A 26,644-nucleotide genomic window follows, 5' to 3' on the forward strand; every position below is an offset into this window, starting at 1 on the left:
TGGTAACTGGTCAAGAGAAAGGGAATGAAAGAAGGATCAATGAGCATTTTGAGAGCAGAAGGCAGGAGGGACCAAAGCCTGGGAGAGTATCACTGAAATCTGTGCCTCTGCCAGCTGACAGAGCTTTGCCAGGAGAACAGATCAGGGAAAACTCAGTTTTGAGAAACCCAGGGACAAACTGCTACCTGTGCAGCACACAGCACACAGCAGTGGGCTGCACAGATGTTATGACCACGTGAGAAAGAGTTCATGGAGGCAGTGCAGGCAGATTGATGAATGTGTCAGCTCAGTCCCCAGGGTGATCAACAAGGCAGGTGTTCAGGGATGGCAGGGAAGCTGCACCAGATCTAGTCTATAAAACTGTGTGGTAGGTCCACTGAAGTCAAAAGGGATGACCAGAGGTGGTGACTACCCTCTTTCTGATCTGCAGTGAAATACATATCCCACAGGTTCAGGACCCAGAGCTTAGAAAAGGGATGGCAGAAGAAAGAGAAAGCAGATATTATTCTATGTAGTATCCACAAATCAGTTCCTTGCACTTGCCTCGACTCTCTGCTTCCCTTGCTGACTCCAGCAGGTCCTGCTTTACTGCCCCAGCCAGTTTCAGATGCTTTTGACTCAGGAGCTAGGAAAATGTTCATTTTGCCAGGCTTTTCCTCCTGCTGCTGCTCTGAGCAATTCCCACGCTGTGAAACACTATTGTGGAAAGATTCAACTTCAGAAGGAGTTTTCAAGCCTGCTGTGGGTGCAGTGTAGTCTCACCATTTGTGAACTCACAGTGAAATTATTATAAAAGTGAATATAACTGAAATATAAAATTGATGTAAGTGTAATGATGATAAAAGCATGGGTCACTGGCCCCATCATGATAATGACACAGAGTAGATATGTCAACTTCTACTACCACTTCCCTGACTTGTCTGCCTTGCCAGAATATCAATAACTTCACAGGAGCCATGTCTTCTGCTCCCTTCCTCCCATTCCATCCTGAGCCAGAAAACCCCAGATAAATCCTCTGAAGGATCTCTGTCTGGGTTGATTTTTAAGTGCTCGGTATATCTGGTGCTGGGGTGCTCAAAAATGGACCCATTGTTGACAGGTTCTGCTGGTGCTGCTTCCTTATGAAATCCAGACTCTGCTGAGGTGCCTACAAGGAAGCTGAACTCTTCTGAAAATCTGGCTCCAAAACAAGCAGCTCCTGGGACATTTTTTCCAGAGGAGTTCTGCAGAAGAGCTGCTCAATGGGAGAGGGAAGTTTCTGGTTTTGGTTTGTTGTTTTTTTTTTTTTTTCAATGGAAAAATGAGCTTTTGTCCTCAAATTGAATATTTCCTTCAGAACATAATGGTGTTTGCCAGGACATCTCAAGTTTCCACTGGGAAAGTTGAATCATGATGAATTGACTGGCATCCTCCAATGCAGTCAAACAAAACCATATTTTCCTTCACAGTGACACTGAACCAGGGAGGCACCTGCTTGGACCTGCAGCTCAGATAATCCTACTAACAGGTTTCCTAATTGGACCCCCAGAGTGTCTGTGATGTGATAAAGACATTAATGCTGGAGATCTGACTCTCCATGTGGAAAACAGATACGTAAGGATAGCAAATACCGTATTTCAAGTTTTGCTGCTCTTCTGAAAAATACATTGAGAATACTTCAGTCAGTTTTGATCAGACTAGCTGGCCTTTCACCAGGTCCTTTCTGATTCCTGGCTGGTGGTCTTTGTAGGTGGAGAAAGACAAACTGTAGGAAACAGGAAAAAAAATCCTAGAAGAATATATTCCAATTGTTCTCACAAGTTGAAAAGCAGGAGCATGTGTTCTTAGTTGAAGACAGTGTTTTGTCTGAACTGCTTTCAAACAATTCAATCTATTTAACTGTGTCAGTTTGCATGAAGAATGATGTATTCTCAGAGTCTTTGTGAAACCGAGCATTTTAGTATTTTCAGAGTTTTGCAGCCTTTGCCTCCACAAATAATTGGAAAACTTGATGCTGATTTGCCCAGTCTCAAAGTGTCATTCTACAAGTGTATTTGGCAAAGCAAATATTAGTTGTTCAGCCTGGAGAAAAGGAGGCTTTGGTGTGACCTAATTGAGATCTTCAAGTACCTGAAGGGAGCCTACAAGGAAGACAGAGAGAGACTATTTACTAGGACCTGGAGTGACAGGACAGGGGGGAATGGCTTTACACTGACAGGAGTAGATTTGATTAGATATTAGGAAAAAATTCTTTACCATGAGGATGGTGAGGCCCTGGCACAGGTTGCCCAGAGAAGCTGTGGCTGCCCCATCCCTGGAAGTGTTCAAGGCCAGGCTGGATGTAACTGTGAGCAACCTGGTCCAGCAGAAGGTGTCCCTGCCCATGGCAGGGGGTTGGAACTAGATGAGCTTTAAGGTCTGTTCCAACCCAAACCAGTCTGTGGTTCTGTGATTCTGTAATTCTGCTGGGGCACTGGTGGATGGAGAGGCTGTGGCACACTCCTAGCCCCACTTCACAAAAGCACCCATCAAAAGCAGCTTGATCCAGCCCTGCCAACTGCCAGGAGCAACGTGGGGACCACTCAGAGGACCCTGCAAGGCCCCTGACCTTTGATTTGTGGCTCATGAGCAACAACAGCTAAAGATAATAGATGGGCACAGCTGGCTCAGAAATAGAAATCGGCAGAGCACCTGTGGAGCCTGCTGAGGTCGAGGTTCCTCCCACTGTCCTCCATCATCCATCACTCACCACTCACCACAGAAGGCTGGGTTCAAACACCACTTTGTGGCTGCGATGGTGGTTTGAGATTCCCCCGCAGTGTTCAGCAGTTCAGTGGGTCATGGCAGCTGTGTCAGCTCTGAGGCACAGAGCAGAAGACTTTGTCTGTCTCTGTGTCTTGGTGTGATGGGGCAATGAAAGGTTTCTGACCCCAAAGCCGAGTCCAAAACGCAGAGAAGAAACAACACAATCACTGATTTCCCCCAGAAACGTTTTGTACAATTGAACTGCATGAAATAAAAGCAATATCACACTGGAGTTGGATGGGATTGCTGGGCCCTGGACCAGCATGGGGTGATGCTGCTTGCCTCTGTCATGCAGAGAGGCCTCCTTCCACCCTAAAGAACCACAGGGACCTGGAGCAAATCAGGCCATGGCTCTAAAGATGGTTTATGCAGGATCAGGCTGCCAGCAACCATTCCAACCATGATAAGGTGTCTGCCCATACCCCAAGGTGTGTGGCCACATCCTGAGTGGGAAGGGAGTCAAACCCCAAAGTATTCCCTAGATTACCCACACAAATGCCTCAATCTCTGTGTCCAAGGTCAGCTCCACTCAAACAGGGCAAGAGGAGTCATCTGGGGCTGAGCATGCAGCCAGAGCCTTGCTGTGCCTCCACACAGCAGCATCCAGCTCCTCTCTGCTGCCCCTTTCTCTGGGCTGCAGGCAAAAGCCCCCCTAGCCTAGGCAGTACAAGAAGTGCCTGGTAGCACTGCAAGTTAGTTACCTGTCCTGCAGGAAAGAGAGGAAAAGGTGTCACGATACTGCAGTGGGGCTGCAGAGGACAAGAGTCGCCCACAGCAGCCAATGCCTGTCAAAGCAGCAAGCAGAAAAAAGAGCAGCAATTCCAGAAGACAAATTAGAGAAGAATCCTGTGCTGTCCCACAACTGCCTCACAGTCCTGCATCCAGCTCCACCTCTGCACCCTGCAAGGCTCTTCAGGGCATACCACATGGGATGTGCCCTGTCACATACCTGTCCAGAGCTCCCCAGCAGCTGCTCTCCTCTCCTGCACTCAGCCCTTCAGACACTTGGTACAGATCTGGTGCTCAGCAGAACAGGTCTGGTGGTGTAGCAGTGGCAGGAAGAGGTGCTGGTCAGACATCAGTCAGATGGGATGCCATCAGGGGCTGCCCAAAAGCCTGATGTCTGCTTCTCACTTGGTTATCCTCAGCCTCTCATGTTCTGCACAAGTCTGGACACTGTTTTCTCATCAGAACGTGCAGTTTACTTTAGGGAAATCCCTCTGTTTCACTAGGGCCTCTTTCTCCTTCTTCCAGTAATCTTGTCTAGCAAGACAGGGATATGGAGTCTGGTCATAACTTGGCTTGAGAGAGAGGGGATTGCTTCAAACTGAAGAAGTTCAGCTCCATCAGTTCACAGGTGCAGCTCCTGGTTCTTCCAGACTACCAAAAATGCAGACTACACCTCAGAACACAGACATTGCTGCAGCTGCTTCTCATCTCTTGCACAGATACTGTGCAGGACACAGCAGGCAAACAATGTCCTGCTGATGAAGCATGGACTGGATTCATATTTGATCCCCCAGGACCTTGGTCTTTCCTGGGAAGAACAGAGCATTGGGCTGTCTAAAGAAAAGGTGAAGCTGCTAGTATCTGGCTCCAGCAAGCTGCAAAGCTGGAGAGGGCTCCTCCTTTGGCATCCATTGACCCTTAATCAACCAAGAAACAGGCAGGACCATCAGGATTGTTGGCAATAATGTAGAGATATTCTCTAAAAGTCCGGATCTTGGTAGCACAGAATATTCTCTTTCTGATGCAGATCAGTGCCTGGCAGTGCAGTGGGGCAACACAGAGGGAACAAGAAGATACCCACCATGATGATCTACCACCCTTCAGGGGCTGTTTGCCACTTTGCTGCCAGAAGACTGGGCAGTTTGACCTCACAGAAGACAGGTTTAAGGTGTATGGGCAGGATGTGGACCATGCTGTAGGTAGCAATCCCCTTCCAGGCCAGCAGCACCCCCTCTCTGAAAACCACCACACTGAGGGATCCCCAGTCCTCCCCAGCATGACCCTGAGCAGCATCCAGCCTGAGTGACACCTGCACCAGCAGGCTGGAAACCTCTGCAAACCAGACACCCCTGCATCAGAGCAGCCTCTTGGAGATCTCCTCCCCACCCAGCTCTCCTTGGCCCTTTCCCTGCTTTATTCTTCCGTATTTTAATGCATCGGATGTTACTCAAACCCACTGATTGTTCTCCCCTTTGTGCTGGGGCAGACAGACAGGCTCCCCAAACAATAGGCAGGCTTCACCGGTGACTGGGAAAGAGAGGTGGAAGATTTACTGCCATGAGGTAATTGGCTGGGGGAATTGGAACTTTCTTTGCTTCCGGAACTGCCTCCATTGTCCTGCCCTGTCAGCAAAGCAGAGCCAGGGAGGGTCCCGAGCCCTGGGTGCTTGCAACAGGCAAGGTTTGCCTTCTGAGTGCCAGCTGCATTCACAGATGGGAGCCAGAACCTGAATCCTTGGGCTGGGATGGTTTTCTGCCTCTGGGCGAAGCTTACCCCACCTGCTTTGACACTTCCTTTGCCAGATTTCTCAACCACGTCTGGTCGGTGACCCCCCTCTCCCTTATTCAGAGCATAAAAATGTCCCAACCCTATTTCATTTACCCCATCAGTGGGAATTAAACGTCTCCCTGATGCCTTTGATAGTGCAGGAGGACATGGCAGGCAGCACCACACGCCAGATCACACAAGCGCGTGGGCGCGTGGCGAGGCCAGCGGAAAGTCAGGGCGAGAGGTGAGGTCTTGTGGGCTGTGTGGGGGTGAGGAGGGATCTGTTTTCAGCTAGAAAAAAACCCACTTTCGCAACTTGCAACTGCCCACATGGTGTTTTTGCAATCCCTCCCCTTCGTGGTGAGGGTGCAGCAGGCGCGGACCAGGAAATGCTGCACCAGCAACGCCGACACTTCATCACCCTTTCTGCTGCCAAAGGCCATTGTGTTGGGATCCACGGCTTCAGGCTGCCACGTTGCTCAAATTCTTGACTGTTCCAGACAGGTGCTGTGTCTTTACTAACCAGTTGATTTAAACCAATGTGGGTCCACTGGTTGCAGCTGCGCAGCGTTGTCGCAGCCTCTCCCGATGGCACTGGCTTGCTGAGTTTTCCAGCTTCCCGAGGTTATGGCCTTGGACGTGCTTAGATCATTGCATAAGTGAGCTGGTGGGAAAACTAACAAGAAGCTTCAAGATGGTGTGTGTTGGAGGCCCTTTAGCACTGCCCTGCACAGACATTGCCATCAGGTTACCAGGTGGAGACAGCCAGGTAGACTATCTGGGCAGAGTGTCCCTGTGCTCCATGGACATTGTGTCTCCCACCCCAGCCCAGAAACTAGGTGGGAGCATCAGGTGTATGCTGGGGACATGCATAACCCCAGCCTTAGTCTATGCACCCCAAAATCTCTCATGCCTGAGTGGTGGAAGAAGGCCAGTAGACAGAGTCCATGTCCAGGATCATTCCATGGCCTCTGACACCCCTTCCAGATATTGGTGGGAGTTATCCAGTGATATCCCATCTCTGCACGTAACATCAGTCTTGTGGTTTTCCACCCCAGTACCAGCAGGAAAACCAGTGCTTCTCAGTTTCTGTAAAGCCCTAGATGCAGGACTTAAATGATACTGAAAGAGCTATTTTAAGTTTTACTTAAGCTTCTGAATTATGGGGGAGGGGGGTATTTCCCTTTTCCTGATTCCTTCCCCATATATGGGGTCAGCAGCTGTTCATGGCCAGTGCTGCAAAACACATCCCAGACACCCATGGCAGGTCAGCCCCACTGCAGGGAAATATTGTCTGCCCTTCTACCACAGTGCTGGGAGCATGTGGTGGCCTCCACTGGCCTTTTAATTTTCAGTCCTCATGCTGTCATGGCAGCACAGGGTGCAGGAGAGCAGGGGAGAGGGCTGGAACAGGAGAGGAGCCCAGCTCCTTCTGGCTCCAGTGTTTCTGCCAATCCACTCAGATATTTGGGTGCAGGATGTTGAAGAGGCTGAACACCTCTGATCAACGCCAGTGCCACGTCTCCAGCAGCACCCAGCACTACCCAGCTCCCAAGAAACAGAAGAGGCAGTTTGCTGCACTTCTTCCCCAGCTGAGCTAGTTAATAGTTGGCCATGCCACAAAGTGGAATGGTTTAAACTACTTTTGGGATAGGTTGAATACAAGAGAAAACCAAACTTCTGTTCCATAAAAGCACCTGCCAAGCCCAACTCTAAATATAAATCATCTGCAGCGCCAGACCATCCCAAGCCAGTCCTGCTCCAGAGTGAATTATTGCTTTTCTTTCCTGCTTGAGTGCATTAAATGTATTCAGCCCTGTCATGATGTGATTGTTCCTCCTCTGACTTGTTTTGGCACAGAGAACACCCCCCTCCAAGACAAGTGGGCTGAAACTCAAAGCCTGGACACTGCCTTGCTGCTCAGCAGGTGTTATGTTATGACATGATTTTCTCCTCTCATGCTCTGCGGATGTTGTGTTGCTTCTCTTTGCAATTTTCAGGGCCTTGCTTAAGTTCCTTTGAAAATCCCAACCTGAACAGGTAGCCCTCTGTCCCAACAACCACTTCTCACAGTCATGACTAAATTAGTGCCACAAACCAGGTTAAAAAAGCAAGTGCAAACCTTAAGGGAGATCCTGCTGCCCCATCGTTGCAATGGGCAGCTCCTCTCAGGGTAGAGCAGGGGGAATCATAGAATGACGAACTTGTTTGGGTTGGAAGGGGCCTTAAAGCCCATCTCATTCCAACTCCCCTGACATAAGCAGGGACACCTTCCACTAGAGCAGGTTGCTCAGAGCCCCATCCAGCCTGATCCATCCTGCATCCTTGCGACACACGTCCCTGCTAGTGAACAGTGTAACAGGGCACCTGAATCCGTGATAAAATGCACTGGTTGTTATTCCCCTGCAGCTCTTCCCTGCCTCTCCCATGTCTCTCAGTTATTCTGGTCAGAGGAGGACCCTGCTGACTTGGCTGCTGAGGTCCAAAGCATACAAAAGAGAAGAGAGACGACCAGGAGGCCACTTTGCCAGCTCTGGGCTGGACACAACTGTCACTCTTTGTTTGGCCAAAGCTTTGGCCAAGTCTTTTGGGACTGGAATGCAGTTTCCCACACAGGGGCTTTAAGTGCCATCTGAGATAGCCTGTGGTATTGCAGACTGCTGTGGATACAATGCAGGACCCACGGGAAATCCCTAACCTGGTGACAAAGTCAAGGGGAGTACAGGGATCCCTGTGGGTCAGTGCAGACAAAGTCTCGGGTGTCTGGATGAAGCAGATGCTGTTGTGCAAAGTATTTGGCACTGTCATGAACAAAGGCCTTGACTCTAAACTGGTTGCCCAGAGAAGCTGTAGCTGCCCCATCCCTGGAAATGTTCAAGGCCAGGTTGGACTGGGCTTGTAGCAACCTGCTCTAGTGGAAGGGTAGGGGTTGGAACAAGATGATCTTTAAAGTCCCTCCCAACCCAAATCATTCTGTCATTCTACCATTCTGTCATTCTGCATTTGGAATCTGTCCTGATGAGGGGCTGAGCGTGGACAGACAGACCCCACCTGATCCCTCAGGGTACAGCAGTGCCAGCAGCAAGATCCCGGTCTTGGAGGCACAGGTGAAAATCTGTGGATAACACAGAGCTGAAACATGTTTTTCCCTGGTTGTTGTCGAACTACTGAAGCCAACACTCCTGCCTGCTGCCAGCATCACAGCATCCCAACACAGGAGCCAGCAGGATGCACCCTGTTGGGGGGCTGGTGCCCACATTCTATGACTCATGGGCCAAAAAGAAAACCAATACCTTGAAACCAATCTTCTTGAAAATTGGGGTAGCCAGGAAAGGTAGAGTGCTGACACTACCTCAGGGCTTGGTTTCCCAGCTGATCCCAGCCCTGGTTTTCCCAGGGGCAAGCCCAAGCTTGGGTTCACAGGGTGACACTGAAAGAAGCACTTGTAAGAACAGGGCAGTGATGAGGAGGAGAAACTTGGCCTCATGGTGCACAACAAGCCAAATGGGAGCATTCACAGAAGCCCACCTTCTCATGTCTGTCAGGCACCATTGCAACATAGCTGGCACTAGAGCTGGCTAGAACAGTGTCAGAGACACCAGATCTGAGCCTTCCACCCATTCCAGGCATGGGAACACAGCCTTGGCTGTTCCGGATGTTTATGACACTGAATTGTCTTTGTTGGTTGGTCATCGTGGCTGGGAGTGTTTAAAAAGTGCCATTTAAACACAAGCTTCTGCACAGCCTTTCCAAACCAAATGTGGGAAGGACGAGTGCTTGAGTGTTCCTGGGGGCTGTTTCCTGAGACACCACTGCCTCCCTCATCCCTCCTGCAGCCCCCAGCTGACACCGTGCCAGCCTTTGAGAAGCAGTTTGGAAACCAGGGGCCACACTCACCTGTGCTGTGCCTGGCTGCAGTCTGGGACTGGTGTTTCTCAGTGCCAATGTGCTGCATGCACATTCTCCACAGCTTGCTGCGAGTTCGTGCATATGCCTTCATGTAGAGTCTGTACTTACAGTCATGGAATCACAGAATCATTTTGGTTGGAAGAGGCCTCCAAGATCATCGAGTCCAACCGTTCCCGCAGCATTGTCCTGTTCACCACTAACCATGTCCCCAAGTGCCACACCCACACAGCCTTTGAACCCTTCCAGGGATGGTGACTCCACCACTGCCCTGGGCAGCCTGGGCCAGTGCCTGACCATCCTTTCAGGGAAGACATTTTTCCCAATAACCAACCTGAACGTCCCCTGCTGCAACTTGAGGCTGTTTCAGCCTTGTCCTGTCCCTTTTTTCTTGGGATCAGAGCTGGACCTCCACCTGCCTCCACCCTCCTCTCAGGGAGTTGTAGAGAGTGAGAAGGTCCCCCCTGAGCCTCCCAGCTCCCTCGGCTGCTCCTCATCAGACTTGTACTCCAGACCCTTCCCCAGCTCTGTTCCCTTCTCTGGACAAGCTCCAGCCCCTCAATATCTTTCTTGTCATGAGGGGCTCAGAACTGGCAGCAGCACTGAAGGTGCTTACAGCCCTATCAGGCTCTTTGTAGCTGTCCAGACCTTGCTGGGACTGAGCTGCCATCCTGACCACCCCCCAGCAAAGCACTTCTGAGGGTAGTGGGAATCTGCAGAGCTGCAAGTAATGCTTAAAGCAAGACGGGGTACAAGGAATCTTTCAGGGGAGCTGAATCTGGAAAGCAGCTTGGCTGGGCTCAGCAGACCACGGCAGCCCCTGTAGTAAATGTGACCTTGGGCTTAGGGGAGCTCAGGGCTGGCTGCAGCCTGGCAGTGTGGGGGTACAGGGGTAGGGCTTGGTGCTGCACATGGCCAAGATGGAGATGGGGCTTCTCCTCACCTCTTGGCCAAGCTGTGCTACCTGGGGAGCCTCTGTCCCCAGCACAACCTTCCCTGGATAAATCCCCCATAGGACATTAACTCATGGAGACCTGCATGCTTCATCTCCACAAGCTTTCTGACAAGTATTTGAGAAGCAGTCCCTCTCCATGAGGCCACGGATTTGGGCATAAAGCCATCTGCTTGCATCTGGCATATTTAAGTGCTTGTTTTCCTCTGACCTAAGATCTTTTTTCCCCTTCTGGGTAAGAGAAATCAGTTATCACTGGAACAGTTTGCTCCAAGGAATCACAGGCAGGAAGACACAGGCTCCTCATCGAAGTTTTTCCTATTATTTCTTGCCAGCAAACCTCTTGTGCTTTTCCAGGAACTTCAGAGGATCTGTCCAGGAGTGCCAGATCAGGTACAATCCTCCATACCCCAGTAACCAGATTCCTGTTCTTTGAGAGGCCGATGCACAGCTGCAGCACTGACATCAACATTTGGCAAGTCCAAATGTCTCGCGTGCAAGGGGAAGAAGCCCAACCTCCAAATGCCAAGCCCTGCTCCTTCTGCCAGCTCTTTGTGCCTTTCTCCCCCCCTGACACTTGAGCCACCTCTCCATCCTAGCACTGGAGATAACACAGACACCTCAGAGCAACGTGCCAGAGAAATACAGAAACTCATCAGCTTTCCATGGGGGCCAGATGGGGAACAGCTGCTCAGGAAACATCCCCTGGGTGTAAACACAGCCTGGCACCAAGAGCAAGGTCCCTCCAGGGCCACAGACCTTCCCTGTGGTGGCTGTGCTTGGCACCCATGCTGGTACCTTGCTGTAAGCAACGAAAGGATCCTCTCAGGATGTGCAGAGAAACCACGATTTTCCCTGAGCAACAGTTTCCTCAGCAAAAACTGCTCTTCAGCAAATGCAGAAGTTTCCAGGCAGCACATGTATATGGTCAATTTTTTTTTTTAATGAATGAAAACATATTGGAGGTGTTTGAGTCTGAAGAGAAGGATTTTGCTTCAGTTGGTCTTTCACTTTACTTCTGATTTTCCCAAATTCAGCCTCAGGTTAGTTTGTGCAGGTGCTGCCTGTCATTAAATATTGCATTGTCATGGCTAGGCTTTTAGTGAATGAAATGTTTTGATGTCAGCATAAAGCATTTCAATTAGCCATTCAGACATTTTCAACTAAAAAATTTATCAGGTTTGGTCCCCTGTAAGATATTTCCAAATTTTTCCTGCTTCTTCCAGGTAGTGACAGACACAAACTGCACTGAGACTCAGCATTGCACCAACTCCAACCCTCTAGTTCACCTGTACTGCTTTACTTGCTAGTTTCAGGACTTTGGGATCAAATTCTCCCCAGGGCAGTGGTAGTGGCCAGTTTTTGAAGGATTATTCTGCTCCAACGATTTGGAAATTCACTCCTGAACAACTACAGGACCCTGATGAAGTGACAGAATATTTACAAGGAGAATGCTGTGGCAAATCCAGAGAGGAGGAACTTCTTGCTGTGTGCTGGGCCCTGGCTGCTATTTTGTCAGACACTGCTTGTCACCAGACAGCACCCTGAGGAGGAGGAGGAGGAAAACAGAGCAACAGGCACCGTGGCCACTCAAACTGCAGCTGAACCAGAGGAACAATCCATGCTGGTAACAGTCACCCCTGTACAGAACAAGAAATCCAAGACCAAATCAGTTTGCACAGTGAGGGATGAAGAGAAGGAGGGCCCTGAGAACAGGAGGAAGAGGCAGGGCCAGAGATAATCCCCCAATCCCCATCTCGGTGAGCTGCAAGGTGTCTGAAGAGATTTCAGCTGTCACCAGGAGAGCCCCTGGTGACCTGGCTGCTCCAGGGCTGGGATATCACAGCCCACAACATGAAACTAGAGAGTAGTGAAGTCAAGCAGCTGGGATCCCTGTCCTGGGATGTGGGCATTGACCAGGGGATTGGGATGAGGACAGAAACTCTCGGCCTCTGGAGGCGACTGTCAAGTGTGAGGGAAAGGTGTTCTCTCAAGGATGGTCTAACAGTGCACTGAGACAAGTGGAACACCACAAAGAAAGGTATCCAGTGCCTGAGAGAAGCAGCTGTGCTGGAGCTAATCTACAGGGATTCAAATAAAAAGCAGTCCCCTGTAGATCCAGAGGAGGCCCAGTGCACACAATCCACGGGGCAGAAGTTTCAGAGTCTCTGCTGTTGGGAGCAAGTGCCCCCCTGCTCCAGAGAGGGGGGACACACCATGAGATAACCTGAGGTTTTACATCCATGACCACGGAGAAGACATGAAGTGGGATGGAAAACCCACCTCTGCCCCAGCAGCAGGGGTACATGAGTTGAGAGGAAGAACAACCATCACAGAAATTCTTGTGGGTTGATGTTCCTTCTGATCCTCTTGAAGGGACCTCCAGTTCATATTTACAAGAAGTGAGTAACGAGTATTTGTGACCAAGACTAGAGGGGCCCTGCCTCCAGCCAGGTGGAGGAAAGGGGCAGTTGGATCTGTTGGACTGTGTGGATCCAATGGCACATCAGACCCACAAGAGTATAAGGCTTTAGTGCCCAGTGCACAATGTACCCTGATGCCATTGAGATATGTAGGGGCAGAATCCATCTCTATTTCTGGGGTGACAGGGGGGATCCCAACAGCTGGAAGCTGAAGTGACCCTGACTGGGAATGAATGGCAAAAACACCCCACTGTGACAGGCCCAGGGGCCCTTTGTATCCTTGGCACAGATTACCTCAGGAGAGGGTAATTCAAGGACCCAAACCAGCATATTTGGGCTTTTGGGAGAGCTGCTGTGGAGACAAAGGAAATGAGACAACTGAATATCTTGCCTGGTCTCTCAGAGGACCATTCTGCTGTGGGACTGTGGGGGGTTGAAGACAAGTGCTGAGAGCTACCACAACATCCATGACATGATTCATGAACTGGAGACCCAGGGAGTGGTCAGCAAGACTCGCTCTCCCTTTAACAGCCCTATGGCCAGTGCATGAGTCCAGTGGAGAGTGGAGACTGACAGTGGACTGTTGTGTCCTGAACAGAGTCACACCACTGAGTGTCACTGTGCTGGACATGCTGCAACTTCAGCTGGTTTCAAAGACATTTGCGCAGGGAATGTGACAGATGCACCAGTTGCCCTTGTTTGCTGTTCACTGCTCATTATCTTGTTCAAAAGGCTTTGGCTTGGCAGCAAAGAGGAAGATGCTTTTGGGTTCACCTTTACCTGGTAGCTGTAACGGGTGTTAAGAGGATAATTCCTCCCACAGGAGGAATTTTTGTCTCCAGAAAGCCCCGTGAGTAGGGACCTGAAACCCAGCAGAGACCTGGAGAAGGACAGGAAAAAAGCCCACACTGTGAACACAAGGAGATGTGAGGCTCTTTTCACGGATCTAGAGGAGACCATTTCATTGCCAAAACTCAGGACATTGCTGGGCTGTGGCTGCTCCAAAGGACACAGTGGGCAGAAAGGACGTGTGCTTGCAATCTCAATTTTCTTGCTTTAAAAAAATATTCCTTGCTCTCATTCATGCCACAATATTTCCTTTTAGTTCAGAGGTTCTTTTAGATTTGATGTGCTCACACTAACAGGAATGTTAAGGTTGACCCAGCTCCTCCACTTGCCAGCTCCAAATCCTATTGCATGAGGCTAACACATAAAAAGAGTTTTAAAGAGCCTGAGAAGTCCTGCTTGGGCATTTCCCAGACAGAAAGTATTTTTCTTTTCAAATGGCTTTTGGTTTAGAATGTCCTTTCTGGGATGATTGTTTTTTTATGTCAACTTGGGGGGAGGGGATGGAAACCACACCTTTTATGTTATTTTCATTAACCCAAAACAATTCTTTCATGAGAGTCACCAAAAACATCAACTTGCAGAATGGTAACAGAAAAGAAAAATGTGGTTCTTTCCCAACATCCAATTCAAAGCAGGCTGCTGCATTGGCTGCTCTGTCTAGAAGGTGAAAGATGGGAGAGGAGGAGGCTTCATCAGCCTCATCCTCAGTTTGCTGTGCGAGACTCCTCAGCTCCAGCTCTGTGTGAATGGGCACAGAAAGCACCAGGGCACTCATACACCTGTAGACCAGAAGATGTCAGTGCCTATCGTGCTCCTAAGAGCTGTATCCAGCCAGACAAGCCATGTGCTCCCTGACTCCTCACAGCACAAGTGCTTTCCCCTGTGCTCCCCATGTTCCCCCAGGCAGCCAGGACAGCTGCAGAGAGGAGAAGGAGCCAAGGAGGAAAATCTCCATGAGTTCAAGGAGCATTTGACAACACTCTCAGGCACATGGTGGGATTGTTGGGGCTGTCCTGTGCAGGGCCAGGCCTTGAATCGATCTTTGTGGGACCCTTCCAGCTCAGGGTATTTTGTGATTCTGTGACACACACTTAGCAAAATTCACAATTTTGCCTTTTTGGAAAAAAATGCCCTTATGTTCTGATCCAAGTTTCCTTCCTGCCCCACGGCACAGTGGCTGCTGTTCCTCAGCCACATTTCATCTGTGGGGCTGCAGCCTGTTCTGCCAAGTCACCTGCCCTTCTCCTTGCCCTGGGCTGTGCACCCCACACCTTCCTGCCTCCTCCACTGCCAAGAGGGAGCCCTTCCCCTGGCAGACTCTGCGTGCCCTGGGATGGGATGGCTTTACTGATAGCCCTGGCCCGGCACATGAATTCTAAAAGGGATTTCTTCTTGTTCTCACATCAACCAGTCCCAGGGGCAGAAAGGCATCATTCCTCTGCCCAGCCCCTTTCTGCTCCTGTGCTGGAGGGCACCTGACACGGTGCAGAGCCAGGGCAGGTACAGGAGGAGGTGGAGGAGCAGTAACCAGAGTAGCATCAGGGCTGTGCTCACTGTGGGTCACTGCTCTCCCTGCACAGACCCGACTTCTGAAGACCTTCTGGTGCAGGGATGGGCTTAATCTCAGCCTGGCAAACTGGCTGAGACTTTATTATTGAAACATTGTGGAGATCTGGGATAGGGCCTACACATGGGGGATGATCCAAGATGACTGATCTGTTTTCAAACGTGGAGAGGTGGGAGTAGAAACACGTTGTGCTCTTGCCCATTGCAGTGATATGGGGTGGAAGCAGGGCTGGTGCCTCCAGATATGGTGTGATGCAAATGAGCTCTTACTGCTTTGATCTCTTTATCTTCCCTTTCTCCTTCTCTTTGTGGAGACTACCTTCAGAGTAACTTTCAACCTGCAGGCTTTTAGGAAAAATTTCAGCTGGTTCTATGGCTCCAAGTACCATTCTGTTGTCAGCCCCAGGTTTGCCCTGAGCAATTCAGGCATTTTGTGGGGACCTTGGAGATTTCAAGATAAAGAGGAAAAGAGATAGCAAGAACCTTTATGAATCACTCTAGTGTAATCTGAAGAATTTCTGAAACCATCATCTATTGCCTTTGGGCTTCTTTTCTGGTGGTATAATTGTGCAGTTTTTACTGGATTTTAATGAGAGTGGCCAGGAGAGAAACAGTGCTTGGGCCCCAGGGATTTCAGAGAGACAAGGGTGTTTCATGCCTTGCAAGAACAGGATAAGGGTGGGAATTTTGGTCTGGTTTGTTCAGGTCCCCCAGAAATCAGACTGCTGGACTGGGAGGCCTTAATACTCTAATTGTGCAATTAATTAATCAAGAGGATGCCAAGTCATTAGCTTCTTCCCACAGTCGTAAAAAATTCTGCTCACCTGCCTGAGTGCAAGGAAGATGTTTTCTATCATCCAGAAAGCCTCATGTTCAGCACCAACACTGAGAGGAGCTAGGCTGAGCCTGTGCTGGAAAGAGAGCACATTAGTATCCTGGATATCTTGAAAAATATTAAGATATTCATAGAGTGGAGAAATTTAGGGGTTGAGAAGACAGTCACCATCTGGGATTCTTAGGAATTTTTTGTAGGCTCAAACCAGGATGGCAGTCTGGTGTGTCCCTTACAAACAGGGAGCACAATGTTCATTTCCCTAAATACTGAAGGTCCTGTCCAGGGGCTTGGGCCATGTCTGTCGTCACTTCCAGGTGTTGCCACATTGCACTGGATTTCACTGAGGCAGGAAAGAAGCCAGGAGCCCATGGAGTACCCCACTGTGGGCTCTGTGGAGGTCTGGGAACAACAACCTGAGCCTGCAGAAACCTTGCAGAGCAGAATTCTGCTTGAAGGCAGCTACAAGAGCAGGAGGACACAGGCTTCTCGTTCTGCTGAGTGACAGAGGGACCCATGTGGGTCAGACCTCAGGGGACTGAAGTTGGGGACCAGACTTTTTGCCCCTTTGGAGTAGAGAGAGGTGTTTGGGGAGTATCTTCTCTCAGCCACGGGTAGGAGCTGCTCTTTCTGTAGGACATCTCCTGTCCTGTGACAGCTCCCTGGAGAGCATCTCTCTGCCAGCTCTGTGGATTTTCAGATCCGGACCAGACACACATCTGGCTCTGAAGGCTCTCTGCTTGACCTTGGCCAAAACCCTGTCCCAAAACCCTCTCACAGTTGAACCCTCTTGGCTGAGCAGTCGCGGTCTCGTTGTGTTACTCCAGAGGCACTTCAACCTGTGTTGCTTTAGGTCTGTTGGTTTCTGCTTGTGTTAAATCCCATCCGAGTGAATCTCTGGGGAAACACTTTGCTTTTCCCCTGGGGAAAGGCATGTCGGGAGCTTTTAGGTCACAGGCAGGGTTTGTCTCTCCCCAGTTTTGTGGGCAGTGTTCAGGCACTTTGAGTTTGTGAGAGAGGCATCAATCCTGCTGTCCCTAGAGGTGTGTCCTGGGGATATTGCTTAGGCCTATCTCAGGCAAGTATTGCAGGGTGCCCTCCATGCAGCCCCCTTATTGTCATATAAAAACCTCTCCTTTTGGCCCCAGAACACCCACGTCCACAAAGCCCTGCAGGTGCCTTCACCAGAGCTGAGCCTGGTGGGGCTGTGCACTCCCCACAGGGACATCCATGGCTCCACGCTTCAGAGCACCCAGCACCACAGCCTGAATCCCACCTCCCCAAGCAGTGATGCCAAAGATAAATTCCTTTGATCTTTAAAGCTCATATCATTCCTTAGCTAAAACACTGTGGTCACCAGCAGAGAGCATGGCAGGCAGTCCTACCAGGGAACCCAAAGCAGTGTGTGTGTCACCTCATTTTTTGGTAAGGAAGATAGCTAATCAGGGAATAATCAAAGGTTGTTCATGAAAGAAGGTGACATCAAAGCAAATCATTTAAGGAACCCCTCGAGGGCCAGAGGAGTTGTAAGGTCTGAGACTGAATCACATGAGCTCAGTTTCCACGAACTATGTCTCAGTTTTCCTGCAGGTACAAGTTAGAAATGCTTACAATAAATGTTTAGAATTAGTTGGGGAAGGGGGGGAAGTTAAATCACACTAATTATAGCCATGATGGCTTTGGTGCAGTGCCATTTGAAAGCTCTGGTATTTTCAACACCTAATGCAAGAGGCCTTAAAAGACATTGCTTCTTGGATAAGTGGTGTGATACCAGCACAGTTTCAGTTTTGGGAGTAGTGGAGTAGTTCACTCTACTGGCAGCATTTCAGAGCAGAGCCATGAAGGATGATTTGACAGCTAAAGGATTCCTGTTTTTATTTAATATCTTGTAGAGAGGACAGACAGGCCAGTCACTGAGGAGGGGAACAGGGGGGCTTTGGGACAGGAGAGGGATGGCTTGTCCCAGAACACCAATCCTGTGTGGTGTCATGAACTCACAGGCAAGAATCTGCACAGCTCTTCTGCAGGTCCTACACTGCAAACTGGGGTGAAGCTGCAGCACCCCATTTCTTCTCCTACCCTTCTAATTTCTTTTAGAGTTTAGGGGACTTTTGGATTTGAATCATATTCTTTGTGCATTTCTGCAGTGCCTGCTGTGGTACAGTCCTTATGTTTGGAGTGGGTTCTCCAGTGCAAATGACAACAGCTGTGCATAGATAGGAGTGACCCAGCACTTGTTTGACTTCACTGGATGCTGGTCACTCAAAAGAGAGAACCTAGTTTAGAAAGTCAAAGTCATTGACAGAGCTAACAAAGATCAGAGGAGTCCCTAACCCATTTAGTCCATGAATCCTTAGTCCTTCTGCCAGATGCTGCAGAAAAAAAATAATCCAACAAGGTTCAAATACCGTGGGTTCCTTTTAAATTAGCTTAATGTGGTTGACTGAAGTAACCACCCCCAAACACTTGAAGAGATAAACAGCTTCTCTGATTGCTCTGACAGGAAGCACTTCCACTCTTGCCTGCACTGGGGATGTACACAACACAAGAAACCTTACTAAGAGGAAAAGCACGAGCTTGGAAAAACACAGCAACAAGTCAACAACATCTTTAAATGAGTAATAAGTCAAATATTTACTCCCACAACACTTCAGGCAAGAATCCTGTGCCTCAGCTCTCACACAAGCATGGACAGCCTGTGGAGAAATATCTCGTACTTTTGTGGCTAGAAAAAAATCACCAGGTCCAGAGCTGTACTCAGGAAGTTCATTTCCAGGCCTTGGAGGAACTTGTTCCTCCATCACAACATCTGTCCTTGCACGTCTCCTCCATGATGTTCTCAGACCACGGCCAGGCCAGGAATTCTACCACACCAAGCCAGGTGTGATATCCCTGCTCTGGAGGAGCTGGAGTGGGGTCCCTGTGGGAAGTCAATGGCCAAGCAGAGTCACTGGTACCACATTTGCCTTGCTGTTCATTAGCCAGCAGACTGCTGACAGGGTTTGCACTTTCAGGGTCCCCTTTTCAAGGTTCTGAGTGTAGATGTGCTGCGCTCGAGTCCTGCAGGACTGCAAACCACCAGAGCATTCAAACGGCCAAAATATCAGTAAGTTTTAAATAAAATTACTCCAAATGTTTCCACCTTAGAAATCTGGGCTGGGTTTTCTTCGCTGCCCAAAGAGATGGTGGGAAAGAGCCCCTTCACTCAGACTTGCCCATGGCCAGAAGCCCCAGGGGTGCAGGAGGGTGAGAGGGAGGGGAGTGGGGTTTTTTAAGAAAAGCCATGTGCTGTGGAGCTGTGAGGCTGCCATAGTGATGGGATAATGGTATTTCACCTCTACATTTTGGAAGATTTCTTCAGAAACCAGTGGGTTTTGTTCCTTTTAGATATGGATCAAGGGGGAGGAAAGAAGTGTTCAAGGCCAGGTTAGACAGGGCTTGAAGCAACCTGGCCTAGTGGAAGGTGTCCCTGCCTGGGGGATTGGAATGAGATGAGCTTTAAGTTCCCTTCCAGCCCAAACCATTCTGTGATTCGATGATTCTAAATCATATTTGACCTCCCATTGTCCTCAGCCACACACAGCTGCTGGCTGGGACTGATGCTGAGGGTCTGCACATCCCTGCAACCCACCCCCAGCCCAGGGGTGCAGTGCAGGCACTGTCCCCATCATGCCTGGGGGAGGGCTGGGCACCTAAAAGGCAGATCCACGAGGTTTGGAAAGTATCTCCTGCAGCCAGCAAGGAGTATTCCATACACTGCCAGCAGAAGGCAACTTAAGGAGTAAGCCTTGCAGTTTCAAGGAGATCTTGGATGTTTCAGGTCTGTGTTTTCTTTCACAGTTTTTCATTTCACACTATTTTTTGTTATTTTCACATTGTTCCACAATGTCAAAACATCAGACTGATTCATTACAACACAAACAGGAGACACTTTGATGTAGGAAAAAAAAGATGTTTTAATGGGTGCGAAGTAGCAACTGCCCTTAGGGGTTTAAATATAAAAATAGAAGCATCACAAAATAATATTTTAACTCTTGTATCCCGGGATCATCCAAATTGAGAATGCAGAGTTGCACACAAAACAGTGCAGGCAATAACTTTATTTTTGTATTCATTCTGAAAACAGAATTTTGAATTCTCATAGGTTTTTGGCGAGTTTTTCACCACTTCTTTGGAGAGGAGAAAGTTTTCCAGGAGCATTTTCAAACAGGGCTCATGAAGGTGTGTGGGTTTGTCACAGGACAGCTCCCCAGAGAAAATGTAAAGGTGGACTTCTGACCCTCCCAAGGTGTCAGCTGCCCCCACCAATACCAAATAGAGCTGGTCAAAACATGGTGGGTTTGTTTCCTGGGGGTTTTTTTGTGTGGAAAACTGTGAAAAATGCAGAAGATTCTGTACCCCCCAGGTGTTCTGCTCTTTGCTAACAGAATTCAGGCATTGCTTCACTGAAGACTACAAAGGCATTTCAATAAATTTTTCAATAAACCCATTTTCCAGTGAAGTGATTTCCTGCCCTCTGGAGCCTGGGATGCTCCAGAGCATTTGATATGTGACCTGCAGGGATCTCAGGTGTTCTGAGCAGATGGAGCTGTCTTGGAGAGGTCCATCTTGTGTGACTGGATTGTCCTGAGGGACTTTTCTCCTTCATGCTTCAGTCCTTGTCCTTGGCACAAGCCTCCTTCCTCCATGCCTTTGTCCAATGCCAAGACAGATTCCCAGTGACACTGGGGAGAGAGGGAACATCCCTCCTCAGGCTCACAAGTCTGTGAGATTTACACAAGGAAAAAGTGAAGTAAATTGCCTTTATTTTTCTGTTGTTCCTCCTTATTGTCCCATTACACCTGCCTGCCTCTGCTGTTTGGTCTCAGCAGTCCAAAGAGCCAAACTGTGCCCTGTCCAACGACCAAAAATAGCCCCTTCTGCCCTCACACAAGACTACTCAGAACCCCAGAAGATATTTCCAGGATTGCTTTGCTTGGTAGGGAACATGGCCCATCTGTTCCCACTGGTTTTAACAATGCCAGCTTTTAATTTGGCCTTGTCTTCTCTCATAGTTGTAAAGATCAATGCTCCCTGGCTCACCTGGACACACCTTGGTCTAGCTTTGGGTGAGCAGCGTGGGTTTCTTCATGTGCAGCTGCTCATGAGGGCAGGGTTGCAGCTATGAGGTATGAGAGCTCATGAACAGCTCTGGAGCCCAGAAACATCCTTTTTTTTTCTCAACTACCAGCTTGTGTATTGAACCACTTGCTGCAGACTTTGCTACTTTCATATCCTAAGATGAGAGATGGCAAAGAGTGAGACAAGCACAATCAGCCAGATTCCCTCCCACCCCCCTAAACTCAGTTTGTCACCCACAGAGCCAACCTCCACCCCTCATTCCTGGTGGTGTTCTCCAGTTTTTCCAGTGTAGAGCAGACCAGCCTGATGGGTGGTGCTCCTTCTCTCATGGATTGCTCTCTCCTCAAAAGCAGCTGTCTGTGCACACTCTGGAAGAGCTCCCTGTGGGGGCTGGAATGACCAGTCGTGACAGAGAGATGCTCTTGGGCCTAAGGACACACTGTCCTACTCCAGTGTCACGGGGCTTCCTGTTCACCCTCCAAAAACTGTGAGACAGCAATACTGCTTGTGCTGTTGGGAAATGTCCTAACTTGCTTCATAACTTGGAGAGGCTCAGACAGACCACCCTGAAGGAGCCAGCTCTCTCTGGCTACTCCTGGCCATCCCTCTGTAGGCAGAGCCTGGGCTGTGATCAGATGTTCATGTTGAAATCCTGTTTGCAGAGGCTTCCTGCCGTCCCTCTTAGCAGAGAGGGGGCCACAGAGCCTGGCACTGAGGTTTATTCTGTGCAAACCACTTTGTGTCTGACCAGACTTGTGTTTTTCTTCCCTGCCAGAGACCTGAGCATGAACAACATCAGCCGGCTGCAGCCCCGCTCGCTCCGTCACCTGCGCTTCCTGGAGGAGCTGTGAGTACGGGGAGGCTGCACGGGCACAGCATGGTCAGGGTGGCAGGGGGGACACTGGAGAGGGTCCTGTACCACTGGTCACAACCCCCAGGGATGTCACTGCAGCTACAGGCAGAAGTGGAAGGAGACTGCGTGCTGGGACAGGGTTTATTTGCTACTCTAGCTTTTGCTGAGGTCGTCACCTTCAGGCTGAGACGATGCGTGTACCAAAAGCCAAAATAAAAGAGGACCTAATCCTCTATGAAAAAATCGACACTGTACCCCAGGGCAGAGCCAGCAAACAGAGAGGTTCATTCACCCTCCTGCAGACAGGGTCCCCCTCACAGCCTGTGCAGCCCAGAGACACACCAGGCCCTGCACACTTCGCAGTTCAGATGGAAACAAGCCTGGACAACATAAGTCAAAAAAATTTGCCCCAGAGGCTGAGGTGTCCCACCAGGCACCAGTGTGCACTGCGGTCTGAGCAGGCACACTCAGACACAGCAGCAGTCTCAATCCCTGGGATCAGCATATGGCTGTGTGTCAGTGAAGGAGTGGCCCCACTTCTGAAAGTGTGAAAATTAACCACCAGCACAAGAAACCACTGGAATCCTTTGCAAGCCCCAAAAAATGGGAGCCCGGGGGGCAGAATATTGAGGTTGGCCATTTCTGCATGAGTAAATTGCACCTGTATGGTCTTACTCCACTTGACCATGAGAAATACCTCCAGGTGTTATTCTCATGCTATTGCTACTTTCAACACAACAGCTTCTGTTGGAAAGCACAGTTTCTTCAAAACACTATTATTGCATCTCATGGTATACTAATATAAATGCTGCATTTGATGTGTGTTGCAAACTTACTGTGTATATAACAGTCACTACAGCTTAATCTGTCTAAATGAAACACTTTCACTTTACTGAACCAGATCTTGCCACCACCACAAGGCACAACATTGACATTTCAAAAATGGTAGTTTCTAACATGTCAGAATCACAGACTGGTTTGGGTTGAAGGGACCTTAAAGCCCGTCTCATTCCAACCACCTGCCATGGGCAGGGACACCTTCCACTAGCCCAGGTTGCTCCAAACCCCATCCAACCTGGCCTTGGACACTTCCAGGGATGGGGCAGCCACAGCTTCTCTGGGCAACCTGTGCCAGGGCCTCCCTACCATCACAGGGAAGAGTTTCTTCCTCATGTTTTTTACTTCAAGTGGTCTTGTAACTCATCATCACTTGTCTGTAGTTTACATTCATGAGAGTTGTAAGGACCCCAGCTACCCAAAAACCCCTTCCCAGCTACCATTTACAGGCTGAGCAGGAGGCATTTTTGATCGTCTTTTAGCTTTGGAGCCAGAGCTGCCCAAAGAAGGTGGGTTTTCACCACTTTGCATCCATCCTGCAGCCTTCCTCTTTTCATTTTGTCAACATCCATGTCAAAGTGTGGACACCCAACACCTTTACTGGGGGTAGGGAAGCTTTTCACACACACAGACCAGCCTCTGCTGTGTACAATTAGCAGTTGTCTTGCTGCAAGCAACCGTGTCCTCATTACGTCATGTACAAACAGAGCAGTCTCAACCAGCAGTGAATAAATATTCATAGGCTCCAAAAGAGCCAGCTTCCCACAGCCAAAAATAACTATGAATGAAACAGGCAAAGGGGAAAAATTTAAACAGGAAAATCTGAAAAATAATTGGAAGTTGTTAGATAACATTTTACTAGAGGTTCAAAATGCCACAAGTCCTCCTCCTTCAGGAAGGAAAGGAATTTTGACTAGGGAAAAACATCATAGTTAGGGGAAGAAATGTAAACTGCAGCATCATATATCTATGCATAGCAAAGTGCCTGCTTGAATTTGATAGCAGTAAGACAGTAATCCTATTTATGGAAATCAAGTAATTGATATGAAATCAAGCAAGGGAGGGTTTTATATACTACGAGTAATTAAAAGTGATTCTTTCAACAGCAGCTAGACAGGGACAGTGTGTACAGTATTCATAGGGCTGTCATCAACCAGTAATGCAACTTGCCTGGCATTTCCCCTGCTCTTTTCATTTATATCTTTACCAAATTTTCATCCCAAAACATTACATCAGGACCTTGACATTCAGGCTGGGATCACCCTCTGTGCCAGGACACGCATAAGAATCGAGCAAACAAATCCTGCCTGTTTAGACATCCTCAAGGGAAGTTTGTTCAGGTTCCACAGCTCAGATCTCTGCTGGTTTCATCCACCCAGGACATGTTGCCTTGGGTCTGCCAGGGTGACCCATAGCACAGGAGACCAAGCCCTGTGTCTGCATCCCCATGCTGGGACATGCCAAGTGAGTGAAGAGCAGAAACCCCTGTTGAGCAGTGAGGGACAACCCAGGCATCCCAAATCCAAGTATCCCAGTGTTAGTATCTCCTGGGGAGGAGGAATACCTGCCTGCCTGCCCTCTGCCTGCCCCCTCTCCAGGTAGGGAAGTGCTGACAATGAGGAGGACTCTGCTGCAGCCCATCCTTGCTGCAAGTGCCTGTCTTCAGTTAGATGGAAGCCTTTCAGCAGGTTTCTCATCCCCAGGGATTTGGGGGGACTTTTATGGCCTTAGTCTGCCTCCTACACTCTCTTATGTTCCCTGTTACATCCTTGATAAACTGTGTGGGTAACAGGATGGAGCAACTGAAGACAAAATTTGCAAAATTCAGTTTGAGGTGAACCAAAACTGCTGTTCTGGGGCTTTGGTCAACCCCAAAAATTTCTTCTAACCTGATAGAGAGAAAGTACTTTCATCTTCAGGTTGTTTCTTAACATTTCCTCTTTTACTTTTAGTCAAACCTGAAAAGAAAATGGTATTTCAAATGATATTTGCTTTATTGCAAAGATGCCTTAAAAAAGATGTTTGAACCTTCTGAAAAAAATCGGAGATTCCTCAGCAAAAAATACTTGGCAAATTCAGCCCAGACTTTCAAATCTCCTCTTCAAGGTCCCATAGAAACTCTCATATTTTAGGGACACTCCAACCTTGGTCTAACGCTTAGAAACATCCCAGGAACTCCTGACACCCCTGGTCCTTGATCTATAACCCTTGTCTTCTTCAACAGTCAGAGAAAGCCCCGGTTCCTCTGCCTCCTCCTCATGGTTCTCCCCTCCTGCTCTCACCCAGCAGCTGTGGGAGGTGTCCCATGGCAGGGGATGATCTTTAAGGTCCATTCCAACCCTTAACCTTCTATGATTCTGTGATTCTACCTTCTCTCTTGTTAGATGTAGCCCCGGTAGCCCAGGGTCTCTTGGAGGAGAGGTGGTGCTTCACACCCTTCATGGTTGCTCCTCTTTCCATGCCCCTATTTTAGCACCAGCTCAGGCTTCTCATGAAAGTGAAGTCCATGAAAGTCATTGATCAGCTGGACTCAGGGCTGAGCTTGTGATGGAGCTGGAGTTCAACAAGGAACAGGAATAATAACAGCTGCAAAAATGGGTGGATGAAGAACAGGTGTCCCATGGCCAACAAGGACAAATGTGCCTTGTCTCACAGCTGGGGAGCACTGCCAGTCCAGGTTGCTGGATCCACCTGAGTACATCAGTCCCCTGCACATACCCACACCAGGGTGGGGGCATGCAAGGAAAAAACAATAGCAAGGTGGCATGTGAGGGTCCTGAGGACAGCAAAGCAATCACCCAAACCACACAATGTCACCCAGCCAGGCTGTCTCCCACAGGACATTGCTGCATGGGGTCATCTCCCCTCTGGACACCAAACGTGTCCCCCAGGGGATCAGAGAGGATGCCACGCTTAGGGCACAGATGAGGGTACTGGGACTGCTCCAGCTCAAACTGCTCACTCACTGTGTGGTCTGAGTAAAGTGATTTTCCCTGCCAGTGCCTCATCTGTCCAACAATGAGACTGGGCCTCCCAGGAGTGCCAGGACTTGTTAGTCAGTCATTTTTACTGCGAGCTGCTCAGAAAGGTGCTGCGGATGCAATTAGCGCTCATGCTCAGCTCAGGGGACGCCCAGAGACCAGATTCTCCAGTCTCAGCTGCCTTTGAAGAGACAGTGCAGGAGGGGTCCTCAGTGCCTGCCCATCAGTGTGTGCTCTCCTCTGCCCCACCAGTCTCTAGCTGTGGAGGAAGGAGAGGCTGTGTGTGAGCAGGCACAGTCCCAGAGCAGGCACTCACCGGTCTTTCCCTCCAAAAAAAAACCTGCAGAGAGAGAGGTGTTCAGAGTTGGGCCTCACACAGGCAGGGAGCAGCCCAGAGTTTAGTATGTCTCCTCTTTGTTTCTTTCTTTTTTTTCCTTCTTCTTTTCTTTCTCTCCTTTTGGCAGCAGGAAGATTGTTTAAAGTTGCTAATAAATTCCAGTTAATGAAGCCTGAAAAGCCAGAGTTGGGAGCCAAGAGAAACAAGAGCAATCAGTACAGAAGGAATAGAAAGAGGATCTTGAAAGCTGGCCTGGGAATAATAACATGTTGAAATGTGTTTGCCGGCAAGAGCTTTGTTACCGCGCTTTGAATCCAAGCGCAAGCGCTCGGTGCCAAGAAGAGAAACTGCAGCCAAAGGCAGGTGTTCATTGCCATTCACCTCTTGCTTCGGGGCACAGCGGCAAGATCAGACCCCTTCCCAGCCACTGGCTCTTTCACCTGCCTCTTCTCGGGCCCCGGGGGCAGAGGGACTCACCATCACGGGGAGTGCCGTGCTCTGCAGCGGGGCAGCACAGCAGGCTCAGCACCCACCCGCTCAGGACCCACTCCGTGGCCTCCCCTCACAGGCTGCTCACTTTCCCAGGCAGCTCTTGCAACTCAAGGGGCCAAAGGCCAAGAAACAGCATAAAAGCAAAATGAAATAAAATGCAGACATGTATGCTGGGAATGTGAACGCAGCAGTGCTTTTCTCCTCCCTTGCACCTG

General features: G+C 49.3%; 1 protein-coding gene across 1 annotated transcript in view; it reads left to right on the forward strand.

The window, feature by feature from the left end:
* Positions 1-26,644, forward strand: part of LGR6 (leucine rich repeat containing G protein-coupled receptor 6) — a 132,934-nt gene that overhangs the window by 23,358 nt on the left and 82,932 nt on the right. Inside the window, exon 2 of the mRNA XM_027697743.1 lies at positions 21,705-21,776. Within this exon, the coding sequence (XP_027553544.1) occupies positions 21,705-21,776 (72 nt within the window). The remainder of the gene's footprint in view (positions 1-21,704; positions 21,777-26,644) is intronic.

The sequence above is a fragment of the Neopelma chrysocephalum genome, unplaced genomic scaffold, assembly GCF_003984885.1.
Source record: "Neopelma chrysocephalum unplaced genomic scaffold, ASM398488v2 Primary Assembly neopelma1_122, whole genome shotgun sequence".
Taxonomy (NCBI): domain Eukaryota; kingdom Metazoa; phylum Chordata; class Aves; order Passeriformes; family Pipridae; genus Neopelma; species Neopelma chrysocephalum.